Source organism: Dendropsophus ebraccatus, chromosome 5, assembly GCF_027789765.1.
Source record: "Dendropsophus ebraccatus isolate aDenEbr1 chromosome 5, aDenEbr1.pat, whole genome shotgun sequence".
NCBI classification, from domain to species: Eukaryota; Metazoa; Chordata; class Amphibia; order Anura; family Hylidae; genus Dendropsophus; species Dendropsophus ebraccatus.
Window position 1 is genome coordinate 113,138,124 of NC_091458.1, and position 13,647 is coordinate 113,151,770.

General features: G+C 36.8%; 1 protein-coding gene across 1 annotated transcript in view; it reads right to left on the reverse strand.

Moving 5' to 3' along the window:
- Nucleotides 1–242: 242 nt before the first annotated feature.
- The window catches only part of TMEM47 (transmembrane protein 47), a 107,132-nt gene continuing 93,727 nt past the window's right edge, over nt 243–13,647 (reverse strand). The window contains exon 3 of the mRNA XM_069972436.1: nt 243–2,731. Within this exon, the coding sequence (XP_069828537.1) occupies nt 2,553–2,731 (179 nt within the window). The 3' untranslated portion in view covers nt 243–2,552. The remainder of the gene's footprint in view (nt 2,732–13,647) is intronic.

The following is a 13,647-nucleotide window of genomic DNA, read 5'->3' on the forward strand; positions in this document are numbered from 1 at the left end:
ATGTAACAAGTGATGGCTTGCAGTTGTTCAGCCAATGGGAGCTGAGCAAGCCTGTCACCTGACAAGGCAGGGGAGGGGGGAGGCTAGTGTAACAGGAGAAGGAGCTGAGAGAAGAGCTTGGTGACGGTCTATGTGAGTCAGGACACTTCCTGGTGGGGGGTGGAGGGGGGAAAAGACAGGGAAGGGGGGCAGATAGGTGATTGAAGCATATTACAGAGTTATATAATTTTGTAATGTGCTTCAATTACTGGGAAAAAGTTTTTCATGGCACTTGTCCTTTAATTGTCCATTCATCTAAAATGCCTGATAAGTTTTCTTATAGAAGACACATAGACCAACCTGTTCATTGTAAAAATGGTTGTCCTAATGTGACAATCCCTTTAAGCATGTGTTTACACATAGCGAGTTCACACAGAATTCACACTGTGAGTTTCGCAGCAAATCCGCTGCAATACTCGACTTTCATTCTACTGCAAGAATGTAGTAATAAGCATATTTAACTAATTATCTGTGGGTAAAAATAATAAACAGCAAATGCTTACTTGCCTGCATTCCCCCGCTGCTATTGCTTTAGTCTCTAGGTCCCTGCACACTGTCGGCCTGCTCAACCAATCACTGGCTGCAGTGGGACAGCTCAGTGATTGCTGAGTAGGCCGAAGGGCTGAGCAGAAAAAACAAAATGTGTTGTGAGAATGCAGGGCCATAAACTGTAATGTTTTCTCTATGTAATTGTGAAATTTTGTATATAGTATCCTTTGTCTGTTTCACCCACCTGACACAGGTGTCAGGTTTGGAGTTGTAATGAGTTGTCTTTACAAGGAGGAGGACCTAGTGAACGTAATATTACCAAGTATCACAGTGGATTTGTTGTGAAACTCACAGAGTGAAATCAGCTGCAAACTCGCTAGGTGTGACTGCACCTTAAAGGGGCATTTTCAAATGGTGCCAAAATTTATTTATACAGATTTGTATATTATTTCAATTTGTAAATCAAAACTTCCAGTAGTTACAAGCTGTTGTATACCTCTGAGGAAGTTATGTAGATTTTTCCACTCCCACAACATGCTACTTCTGTCCATTCCGGGAATTGTCCAAAGCAGGAGCAAACCCTGTGAGCAGACCTCTTTGTTCTCTTGCCCTGGAGAGTTCCCAATATGGACAGAGGCTACAGCAGCCAGCATTGTGTTGGTTTGTAAATGACCTCTTCTGGGACATACAGCAGCTCATAAATACTGGAAGTACTTAAATTTAGAAATACTTTAAAAATCTGTATTATTTTATGGCTCCAGTTGATATGAAGATATATTTTCTTCCCTAGAACACGCCTGTAAGGTTAAATAAAGAACAGAGAATAAAGATTTCAGCTGCACATTGGGAAAAAAAAAACCTAACTCAATACACTACATAATTCTTGATTGTGGAAGTAATGGTAGACGCAGATGCCAATAGTTCCTTTTGAATCTTTGTGAATCTCCGAGTTTTTTTACACTTGTATCTAACACATGATAGATACATGATACGCAAATCAATTCTTAAGTCTAACTGTGAAATTGTATTTTTTAGCTGCATTTTCTATTAAAAATATCTTTCTTCAATCTGAATTGAGCAGATTATTAATGCATTAACATCATTAATAAGCTTTATGATATGTCAAGGTAAGGCTAGCTTTCTCATATAAGCACAAATTGGAATTTCGGATAATTATATATAATGTGCTCTGAATTCATCAATTCTGTATGCCAAATATTCCAAATATTGTCAAGAAAATGGTATATTAAAATATTGTACAACCCTACAGCTACAGTACATACAGTACCTTTCTTTAAAGATAGTTGCTTAAAAAGCTAATAGTCTTCTAGCTATCCTTGTAGGCTTAGCTTTAATCCTTCTATAGTATTCACAGTTCAAAAGAACCCCATATATCTATTTTTATTTTATTTTCATTGAAAGCAGATGTCTACTTTTTTTAATAACTGTGCAAAGGTGAATTTCAGCCACTAGTTACAAGCATGTTCCTTTACATGTGGAAAAATGTGGCCAAGCTGCGTGCTGTTAACCAGTGAACCCTTTATATTGCAGATAAGATAAGATTGTGTTTCCGTATTTTTAGCTTATTCTACCATCTGTAATTTCACAGCATTTGTTTTCTTTTAAACCGGGTTCAATAAAATGCTAACCTCAGCAGACGGACAGTAGTAAATTATTCTTGGATTTTCTTTTTTGTTCCAGCAAAAATTAGGCATCCATCTCAGTATTAATTTCATTATTCGATTTCTACATCAATTGCGCTTGTGTTGTTTCTTAACTATAACCAAACAAGTTAATATTGGAACACATTGCAGGTATTGGTATCACTCATTCAATCCTTTTGCTTTCTTTTCTCTTTTTTTTTTTTTTGCATTTTCTTTCTTTAGAATGAATGTAAAGCTGACTATATTATTGGCAGCCAAAAGGCAAAGGGAGATTAAATCAAATGATGCTCCACATGTCTTCTAGAAAAGGGAGATACAAAAACTTGAGTAAATCTATTGTTTCATTGTTTCCTCACACATTTAGTAGTAGTCCTCGTAGTTCTTCGGGTTCAAACAGTAAAGTATGGCTCCTCCAAATGAAAATATTGTTGCTCCCCATGCTAAGCCATAACCCCAGTTGAATTCGTGGTATATTTTTAGCGTAACAGTTTCAATGAATTTGATTGGATACAGCACTAGACCACATACTTGAAGGACCACTGAAAAACAAAGAGAAAAAGTAGTATGTTAGTGTTAGTACAAATATCATACTATGCAATGTGAAGGTAAATTGACTTTCAAATTTACTGGAGATGTAACTTTCACAATTTACTGGAAAATGGATGCTAAATGTTATATGGAATTCTTTAATCATCAACACAAAGGCCATGTTCACAAAACTTTTTTACTGCAAAATAACATCCATTAATATTTAGATGGTATCCATCAATAATGTTCATGAACATTATTTATGGTCGTCATTATCAAACAATGGGTGTTATTTTACCATTGTGTTAACATAGCCAAATAGCAATGCTCTCAATGAAGCCGGAATGGGATTGCACAGATTAATCTTCTATGTTTTTACAGGCTCCTGTAAATGTTGGCTCTAATGCACTATAAAAAATATATTTACTACAGACCTAATGGAACAACCTACAAGAAACGGTAGGCATAGCTGCTTTTATGTGAGCATCTATGTTGGCCAATCTTAGTGTGTATCTTAGTGTAATCTTAGTATACATCCTAATAAGCAATTGAGGGCATTTATTGACTGCACATATACCTAATCACTTTACCAGACTAATATTATTTTACAGTACTTTTAAGACTCAGACATACGTCAGTAATATATAGGATTTAAATATTTACACTACTGTTCTGACTAGTTGTGTTGTTTGCACAGTGATGGTTTGAACAGTGTGTGAACATAGCCTCTCTCTGTTAGAAAGACTTAAAGAGGCTTTGCCAAGCTTCTGAACTGCTGCAAGCTGGAATATTCAAGCCTGCAACAGTTCCTGGGCTTGGGATGCCATCTTTAACACTTTACACCAGAGAAAAAAAAACATGTCCTGGAAGTACAGACAAATATTTGAAAGATACCATGCGTCTCTTTGCACTAAAAGCTATCTGACAGTTTGGAAAGTGATTCCCTTTAGGTATAAAGACTAGCACATGTTTATTTAATCATACAGCGGGACTCGGCGGGATGAGGTACGTATAAGGGGATCTAACTGGGGGTCGGGAGCCTGTCACCCCGGCACGGGGAGGTGACAGGTCTCCTTTAAGAATAACTTACATGTTCTACAGAAACATTCCCTTTGCTGAAACTCTTTAAAGGCAGTACCTATTCCAAGGAAAGGTCAGGTTGGTTTAAGCAGGTTTAGGCTATGTTGAAATAACGTACAACAACGGCCATTGTTGCAAAACCCCAGACATAATTCATGTTGATGATCATTAATAATGGCCGTTGTTTTACTTTTCTCTAAAGAACGACTGCCATTACTACACTGTGTAAACATAGCCTTAAAATAAAACTATATATTAATGTGACCATGTTAACAGCTAATCCATGATTAATAATTTAAAAAAATCGAACATCTATAGCAAAAAATTTAGTTTAAATCAACGCTCCATTTTTGTGGAGTTATACAAAATCATGCCACATCTTGATTTGGGGGCTCTAATGTTCTCTCCCACAGAGGAAAAGTTCCCAATGTCCACCAGAAAATAAATGTTGACACTGGGATAAATCTCTTGCATATCACAGATATGGCAGAAGGCAATCTGGTGGTGCTCAGTTTGTAAAAATTCACAATCCATGTAATCTGTGGTTCACACTATTTTTAAAGTGGAAAAAAAATAGGTTTCTTTTTTATTTTTATTTATTATTATTTTTTTTTAAATATATGTATATATATATATATATATATATATATATATATATATATATATATATATATATATATGTATGAACATAGCCCAAAACAGCTACAAAGGCACAGCAATCAATGACTTGAGAAAAAGTTTCCTTATTGATGCATAGACATGAAGAAAGTAGCATACAGCCATTTCACATCTACATGCATGTATATGAATTCTGATGCTTTTTAACACACACACACACACACACACACACACATTCATATATATATATATATATATATATATATATATATATATATATATATATATATATATATATATATATATATATATATATATCTAAAACTGGTCATGAGAATTGATAAGATACAAATACAAGATAGAGGTGGCTGTCTGCTAGCTGTGGCTAAACTGACCTTAATGGACTATGTTCACACAACGTTTATTTAGCTCCATTAAAAATGAAGTCCGTCTAAAATAACGGATGGTATTTAGCTGTCTGGCCTCCCCTTAGTGCAATGACTGGTGTTGGTACATTATTTTAGTTTGGGGTTACTAATTGCCCTTTGGATGAGGCTTAATTAAAAAGTCCATTGAATTCAAAAGTAAAAACAGAAAGAACGGTGAAAAAAGAAAAACTGTGTGTTTGCAAAAGACGTAAAAAAATAATGATCATGTTCATTATTTTGACGTCCGTCCATTTTTAAATACATTGTGTGCATTAGACATCCGTCTTCCTATTGACTTCAATGCATTATTATTGTAGTCAGTTCAATCGCAGCAAAAACGGATGTTTTTTTTTTAAATAGCGAAATTGGGCACCTTTTCTCTATTGTTGACGTTGTGTGAAAGGGCCTTGTCTGAGTGGCCATCCTGAGAGGTCAGTACAGTTTGGACTTCACTCATAAAAGAGGGACCAGGCCCAGAGTGAATTCCGTGTGTTGATATCCCATGAAAAAAACTGCATTGACATCCCATGAGGGACTTGAATGATTGAATCAATCTAAAGCCATTTCTAGCTGGACGTTCATTACTACTTTTCTACTTTTTATTGTTGGTATATGTCGGTGTTTATAAGAAAAAAGGCCATAGACTTTTCCCATCATGTCTTGACCAAGCCCTAGTAGAGGAAGCCTTGTCACAAATAGGTGTGTGACATCCAATTTGGCCCTTAAAAAAAGTTCACAATGGCTACCATGGCCATGCTGACTTACACAGCTCTGTAACTGACAATGCATTTTCTCCATAAATCCTACTTTTAGTAACACATGATTTTACAATGAGTGGCAGCAGTAAGGTGCAATACGAGCCCCTCTGCTGCCACCAATGTCTATGTCAGGGTTGTCCAAGCACTAATCCCCCACTATGATTCAGCTAACAAAAAAAAAAACTATATGATTTTTTTTTTTTTTTAAGTCTAAACATGAAGTAAAAACATACTGGAAAATGATGCTGTTTGCCTAAGGAAGCTGAACTTGTTGCCTAACTTGATAATGCTGAATGGATTAAAATAGATAAGCTGTGTCTCGCCTTGTATAGTGACATATGATTTTAATTTGATATGGCTTTCCAATAACTCACTTCCCAGCTTCTCTGCTTTATCTAAAGAAGCTTATTGGAGTTGTGAGTATTAAACTAATCTCCCAGTGTCCCACATCAGTTTTCACTTCTTGAGTGATCACCTCTAAAGCTCTACATATATTTAGAAGGGTTCATAAAAGTTCTCTAATGGAAATCATGCCTATAGCTATTTAAAGCATAACTGTGATTTTTAAAGATTGAAGCTGGGGATCTATTACTGTGATATAATGTGATTTGGATTATTGTCGGGGAACCCAGCTCAACAAAATGGATCACCACAGTCAACAATCTCGCAAAAAATAAACAAAAAAAGCTATTCCACATTTAAACCCAAGAACACATGTAAGCTGTGTGGAGGACATGATGTATTTCCACTCAGATGATATACTACATAGCACATTTCCAATTCATAGCACACAAGCTATTAGTAGGAGTGAGACCCAGTGTGATCAGTAACTTTTGACATGTAAAAAGTTAATCCTAATGACATTAACACTTTAACATCTTGTCTCATTCTTTTACTATTGGTTTACAACATGAATATACTATACTTAAATTTATTGACATTGATGACTTATACTGCAACCCAGCATGCTATATATGCAGGTTCAGAATGTTCGGTATGAGGTTTGTTTGTCATCATTTATTTTCTACGATCAACTGATATTATTTGAGAGGACACTAGCGGACAAAGATCTTCCATTGTCACAGAAGGTGTCCATGAAACCTTAAAGTGTACCTGTCATTATAAAAAAAAACTTTTGACATGCCACAGAGACATGTTAAAAGTCTGAGTGCTCAGACTCGTACCGATCGGGAGATAGAGCGGGGAGAGGACCGCAGCTGCAGAGCGTCCTCTCCCCGCTTTGAGTTAAAAAAAAAAAAAGAGCCCATTATAAAACGACTCTTAACTTCACAGCGGAGAGTGGATTCGCTGCAGCTGTAATCCTCTCTCCTCTATCTCACAGTCGGTACTTGTCTGAGCACTCAGACCTGGATGATCCAAACTTTTGACTTCACAGGTACCCTTTAAAAAACGCATCATGCAAGTAATATATTGTCTGTCCAATTCTGCAAATTGCATTTTTTAAAGCCATGATGTAGTCCAGGAGTGCCATACTGGGATGAAAAAAAACATGTAATAAAAGAAACAAAATCAAGTTATCACTTTCCAACTGTGAGGAACATTTTAAAATGTTAGTAATATAAATCTATCTAGGCTTGTGACTGTCACTGTGGGTTAAACTCACCATGAACAAGAACATTTTTACTTTGAACTGATAAGAACTGAACAACAAAAAGCTTTTTATGCAAAATCTATTAGAGAAAGCTTTGTATTAACACCTGCAAACACATTGAAGATGTACAATAATACAGCATCATTATGGACTCATTACAACACAATTTTCTTGCTTGTGGTTTTTTTTTTAACACTTTTTTTGTGCACTTCTACATTTCTCACTGCCTGCTACTTGGGGAGCTTTTTAGCATACTGCATTCTGTGATATTCTTCAGGTTCAATGTATGAATAGTATGCCCAAAGCTCCCACTAGCTTTCCTCTTCTCTATGTATAATCTCTGTATGTGTATCTCTGTATTTGCAGGGTATTTGGCACTTTTATCATGATAGAATTTTGGACCTATTAGATTTTACAAAAATAAATGTTGTTTATGAATAGAAGTTCACTTTAAACCCTACTGGGAACATAACTGACAATAACCATACTTTTACTTTCTCTAATTTACTTAAAAACAAACTACAGTTAATAATAATAATAATAATAATAATAATAATAATAATAATAATAATATTTTACACACACACACAAAATACACTATACTCACCTCAACCAGTCCTCTGTCGGTGCTATGGTCTGCCTTGGTGTCTCTCCGCTTACTTAATATGCCTGCTCTTCTAATGATGCTCAGAACACAATGCAGTTAAAGGGGTTATCCAACAACAAAAACATGGCCACTTTCTTCCAGGGACGGCCCTACTCTTGTCTCTAGTTTGGGTGGGGCTTTGCTGCTCAGTTCCATTGAAGTGAATGGAGCTTAATTGCAAACCACACCTGAACTGGAGACAAGAGTTGTGTTGTCTCTAAAAGAAAGTAGCCATGTTTTTGTAGCACTGGATAACCCCTTTAATCACAGAGATTGTAGTTGAGTCAAAACATCAGCAGCAGAACAGGAAGGGGCTCGTCATCAGGGTAAGTGAACTGATGCACCAGAGTGGTCTGGAGGAGCTCTGGCTGTAATATGCTTGTTAATTGAATAGACGATCACCTTTAAGAACCTTGGTTCTTAGGATATACAATTTAATTTCAGTTATTTTACATATAGTAAATGGGTAATAAACACTAGCACATTTGCCTTGCAATGCTGAGGTCCTGGTTTTGGCCTACTTTCAGACCTATGCAAGTTTGCAGATCTTCATACTATGCACCTCTACACTTTTCAGATAATCTTTAACTTCTGCACTTTTTGATCTACTGGACTACTACAACTCTTATGCTTACATATTATTTGCTGTCTCACTGAATGTATATAACAAATTTATATTTGACATAAAAAGTAGTAAATTCTTGCGCAATCGCTTCATTGTGCAAAAATTTTAGACTTCTAAAGTTTACACACTTCACACCTGTCCATTGGTACATACATTTTAAGTGCCAAGTCTACTTTAACTAATGCGACTCCAGTCTGAACCACACTTACATACTCAGGGGGATCAAAATGCGCCATTTGAGTGGGGGAAGTGGCGCAGTCATTTCTTCACTCTAAATTTTTGACCTGCATGTCCCAATTTAATAAATTCGATGAGGGAAAAAAAAACATTCTAAAGACAAAAGGTATAATATAGAACACTTCCCATTCAGAATAATTTTAATAAATTTCCTCCTCTGTGTATTAAAGGAATTGTCTGGTGTTTCCTTTTATTTTTAAATGTGGCCAGAACTGGCTAAGAAAAAAAAAATAACATATTTTCTTGATAGGGTATTTACTTTATTTGGTCTCTGTTGATGATCACTCATCATCTGTTCTTGATAAATGGAAGTACCCACTGGTCAATCACTGGTTAACCAGTGTATTGGGTATAAGCAGTGATGATTTCAGATTAATTTATTTAGGTGATTAGACAAGACACAAGTGCTGCAGACTGCATCTTATCAATTTAAGTAACACTGAGCTACTTGCATGATGACGTACTACTCATTCTTCTGCGCCAAAAAACGTTTTCTAAACCAAGGAAAGGAATATGGGGATATCGAGTAGACACAGCATATTGCTCTTAGAAAGGGTTTCTTTTTTTAGCCCAGTCCAGTAATTCACAGACAACCACATTAATGTTGATGTAAAGTAAGATTGGAAGATTTAGTTGAACCATAGCATTGATGCATCAAGATTTAGTTTGTAAATTCATTTAATTGTATTTGGCTTTGTCTAATTGGCAATTGTCTCATTTCAGTAAGAGCCCAGCACAAACAGATACTGTGATGGTATGAATCCAGGACAATTCAGGCATGCTAAAGGCCAATGTTAGTAATCCCTTCAAGAAAAATATCCAGACTGTTGCCACAATAGGCATTAGGCATTTTATACACAATTTCACTAGACAGATACATGCACAGATACACATTTGTTCAAAATGAATAAAACTGGATATTTGTTCACTCAGCTATATACTGTAGAACATTTTGACATTTGATTTCCTTAGAGAAAAGAGAAAAATAAGTAAGTAAAATAAAAAAAGAATTTTGCATTCTTTACACATCCAGTATATAAATATATGTATTTTACATGTGTGTCTAGTATACTAGTAGGTTTCAGATATTGTACAGAAGCCTTTTCTTTTGTGATGCCAAAATGGTGGCTGTAATGTACAAGAAAGGTCATACCGTATACATTTTTCATGGTGAGTTCTGAAAGCCCCCAAGGAGGTAGGCAAAGGGCTTTTACAGAAGGAAAACAAGGTCAAATTTTCTTAGATAAAGAAAAATTTTAAATGCTTTATAAATAATAATGAACCCCATACTTTCAATAGTCCTGAGTGTGTTGTATTTCCTTTTACTCTCAGAATGTTAATGACAACAAATACTTCTACACATCCCCTCTAAACAGTATCATACAGGACATAGATGTCCAACATAATTCCAATGTAAGACAACTTACTCATAGAGAACATAGTTTTATACATGACCCCAGATTCTGACACCTGAATCTGACCCCTGACATTGATACCTGACTCCGACAGTCAGAAATTAAACTAGAAGTAAGATAAAGGCTAGATAGCACATATATACTAACATATCTAATACTTCTGCTGACCCTGGACAGTAGAGTCAAAAATGAAATTCAGGGGAAAAAAAGTTTGTGATGTGAAGACTAGCTAACAAATACTGTGTATCAAAAGATATGCTCACATCTGTGTTTGAGGAGGCTCTCTTTAAGACAGAGTCTATTCTGTTGACAAAAACTAAGCCAAAGAACACCAATGGATATCGAGAGATTCCCCTGAATTTCTGATGCCCCTTTATTTACCAGTATTACATAGTAACATAGTAAATAAGGATGAAAGAAGACAAGAGTCCATCAGGTTCAACCTAGGGAAACCCTACTGTGTTGATCCAGGGAAGGCAAAAAACCCCACTAGGGAGACGACAACTACCCCACCACAGGGAGAAAACTCCCCCCCCCCCGAATCCAATGGCAACCAGAACAATCCCTGGATCAACGTATCACCGGAAATCTAATGCCCATAACTTGTTATATTATATTGTTCAAGAAAAGCATCCAGGCCTCCCTTGAACTTATTTAATGAATCAGCCATGACAACATCATGTGGCAGAGAGTTCCACAGTCTTACCGTTCGTACAGTAAAGAACCCGCGTCGATGCTGATGATGAAATCTTCTTTCCTCTAGACGTAGAGGATGCCCCCTTGTCATGGTTACAGACCTAGGAGTAAAAAGACAACTACAAAGATCTCTGTACTGTCCATTCATATATTTGTACATTGTGATCAGATCGCCCATAAGACGTCTTTTTTCTAGCGTAAATAACCCCAAGCGTGATAACCTGTCCTGGTACTGTAACCCACCCATTCCCTTAATGACCTTTGTTGCCCTCCTCTGCACCCGCTCCAGTTCAGCTGTGTCCTTCTTATATACCGGTGCCCAAAACTGTATACAGTATTCCATATGTGGTCTGACCTGTGATTTATAAAGAGGCAAAACTATGTTCTCATCTTTAGCATCTATACCTCTTTTGATGCATCCCATTATTTTATTAGCCTTGGCAGCTACTGCCTGGCACTGATCACTAAAGTTGAGTTTACTGTCCACCAATACCCCCAGGTCCTTTTCGGAAGTAGTTTTACCCAGTGTTTTATTATTTAGCACATAACTGTATTTATTATTTCTATGGCCCAAGTGCATAACCTTACATTTATCCACATTAAACTTCATTTGCCATTTCACCGCCCAAGCCTCTAGCTTCTCCAAATCCCTCTGTAATATGTTATTATCATCCTCTGTGGTGATTACTTTACCCAGTTTAGTATCATCTGCAAAAATGGAGATTCTGCTCTGTAGCCCCTCATAAAGATCATTAATAAAAATATTAAAAAGAAGTGGACCCAACACTGACCCCTGTGGTACCCCACTAGTAACTAAAACCCAATCTGAATATGTTCCATCAATGACCACCCTCTGTTTTCTATCACACAACCAGTTACTTACCCATTTGCATACATTTTCGCCGAGTCCCAGCATCCTCATTTTGTAGATCAACCTTTCATGCGGCACAGTATCAAATGCCTTTGAAAAGTCCAGATACACAACATCCACAGCCTCCCCCAGGTCCAGTCTATAACTTACCTCTTCATAGAAGCCGATCAGATTAGTCTGACAGGATCGATCCCTCATAAATCCATGCTGATGCTGCGTCACAAGATTGTTTTCATTAAGATACTCCAGTATAGCATCTCTTACAAACCCCTCAAATACTTTACCTACTATAGATGTTAGACTTACGGGCCTGTAGTTTCCAGGATCGCTCTTTGACCCCTTCTTGAATATTGGTACCACATTAGCTATGCGCCAGTCCTGTGGAACAATCCCTGTCGTAATAGAATCTTTAAATATTAGGAATAACGGTCTGTCTAACACAGTATTTAATTCTTGCAAAACTCTAGGATGGATACCTTCTGGGCCCGGTGACTTATGGATTTTAATGTTTTTAAGGCGTCTCCCCACTTCTTGTTGTGTTAGGCAGGTGAGATTTATGGGAGGATTTATATTATCCCTAGTCATGTCGTCTGTTATGGGATTCTCCTCTGTGAATACAGTAGAGAAGAATGTATTTAGTAGATTGGCCTTTTCCTCTTCCCCCTCCACCATTACACCCAGATTATTTTTGAGGGGACCAACATTTTCAGTTTTAAGTCTTTTGTTGTTTATATAAGTGAAGAACATTTTGGGATTTGTTTTACTTTCTGTGGCTATCCTTCTTTCTGTTGCTATTTTTGCTTCTTTTATTTGCTTTTTACACATTCTATTCTTCTGTCTATAGTTGCTCAATGCTTCCCCACTACCTTCTTGTTTTAGTAGTCTGAATACTTGTTTCTTATCATTTATTGCACCCCTTACAGCTCAAGTTAACCACATTGGATTTTTCTTATTTCTACTACGTTTATTCCCATATGGTATGTGTTGTTCACACGATTTACCCAGGATGCTCTTAAATATGTCCCATTTCTCTTGTGTACTTTTATTTCTGAAGGCATTGTCCCAGTCTATGTTCCCAAGGTCCTCTCTTAGTTTTTGGAAATTAGCCTTCCTGAAATTTAATGTTTTTGTAGCCCCTCTGCTAATTATTTTATTGAAGGATAATTGAAAACTTACTATATTATGGTCACTATTACCTAGGTGACCCCCCCACCTCTATTTTTGATATTCTGTCTGGCCTATTGGTTAAGATCAGGTCCAGAAGGGCCCCCCCTCTTGTTGGTTCCTGTACTAGTTGGGAAAGGTAATTATCTTTTACTATTTCCAAAAACACGTTTCCCTTCCTGGAGCTGCAGGTTTCTGCTTTCCAGTTTATATTTGGGTAGTTAAAGTCCCCCATAATAATGACTTAAAAAAAAAAAAAAAAAACACTTCTCCCTAAGCTAAAACTAAGCTAAACGGCCCACTGCACAAAGAACACCAATGGATATCGAGAGATTCCACTGACTTTCTGATGCCCCTTTATTTAGCAGTATTTCAGCCTTAAAAAAAAAAAAAAAAACACTTCTTCCCCCCCCCATCCCATGCAGGTCCTTCTAAATACACAAATTTAGCAGTGGAGCTCCACCGCAGATACCGTGATACTGCTGCTGACAGCCTATGGATGTATCCATATTTTCCAGGATTTCCTGCATCAGACCAGCAACCGGCATTCAAATGCTGAATGATTGGACTCAAGCATGCTAGAGTTTCACTCATCTGGTGCATGAGCTAATTAAACTGTACCTTAAAGTTATAGAATTGGAATATACCATTATATGGGCAGTTTATGAGGAAATACTAGTTGCATAGTAGTGTATATCTACCCCAGACTGAAAAGTGGTGAAAAGTAATAAAGCATATGGACTGGTGGAGTTTAAATGCTAGGGCTGCTCTTTAGTC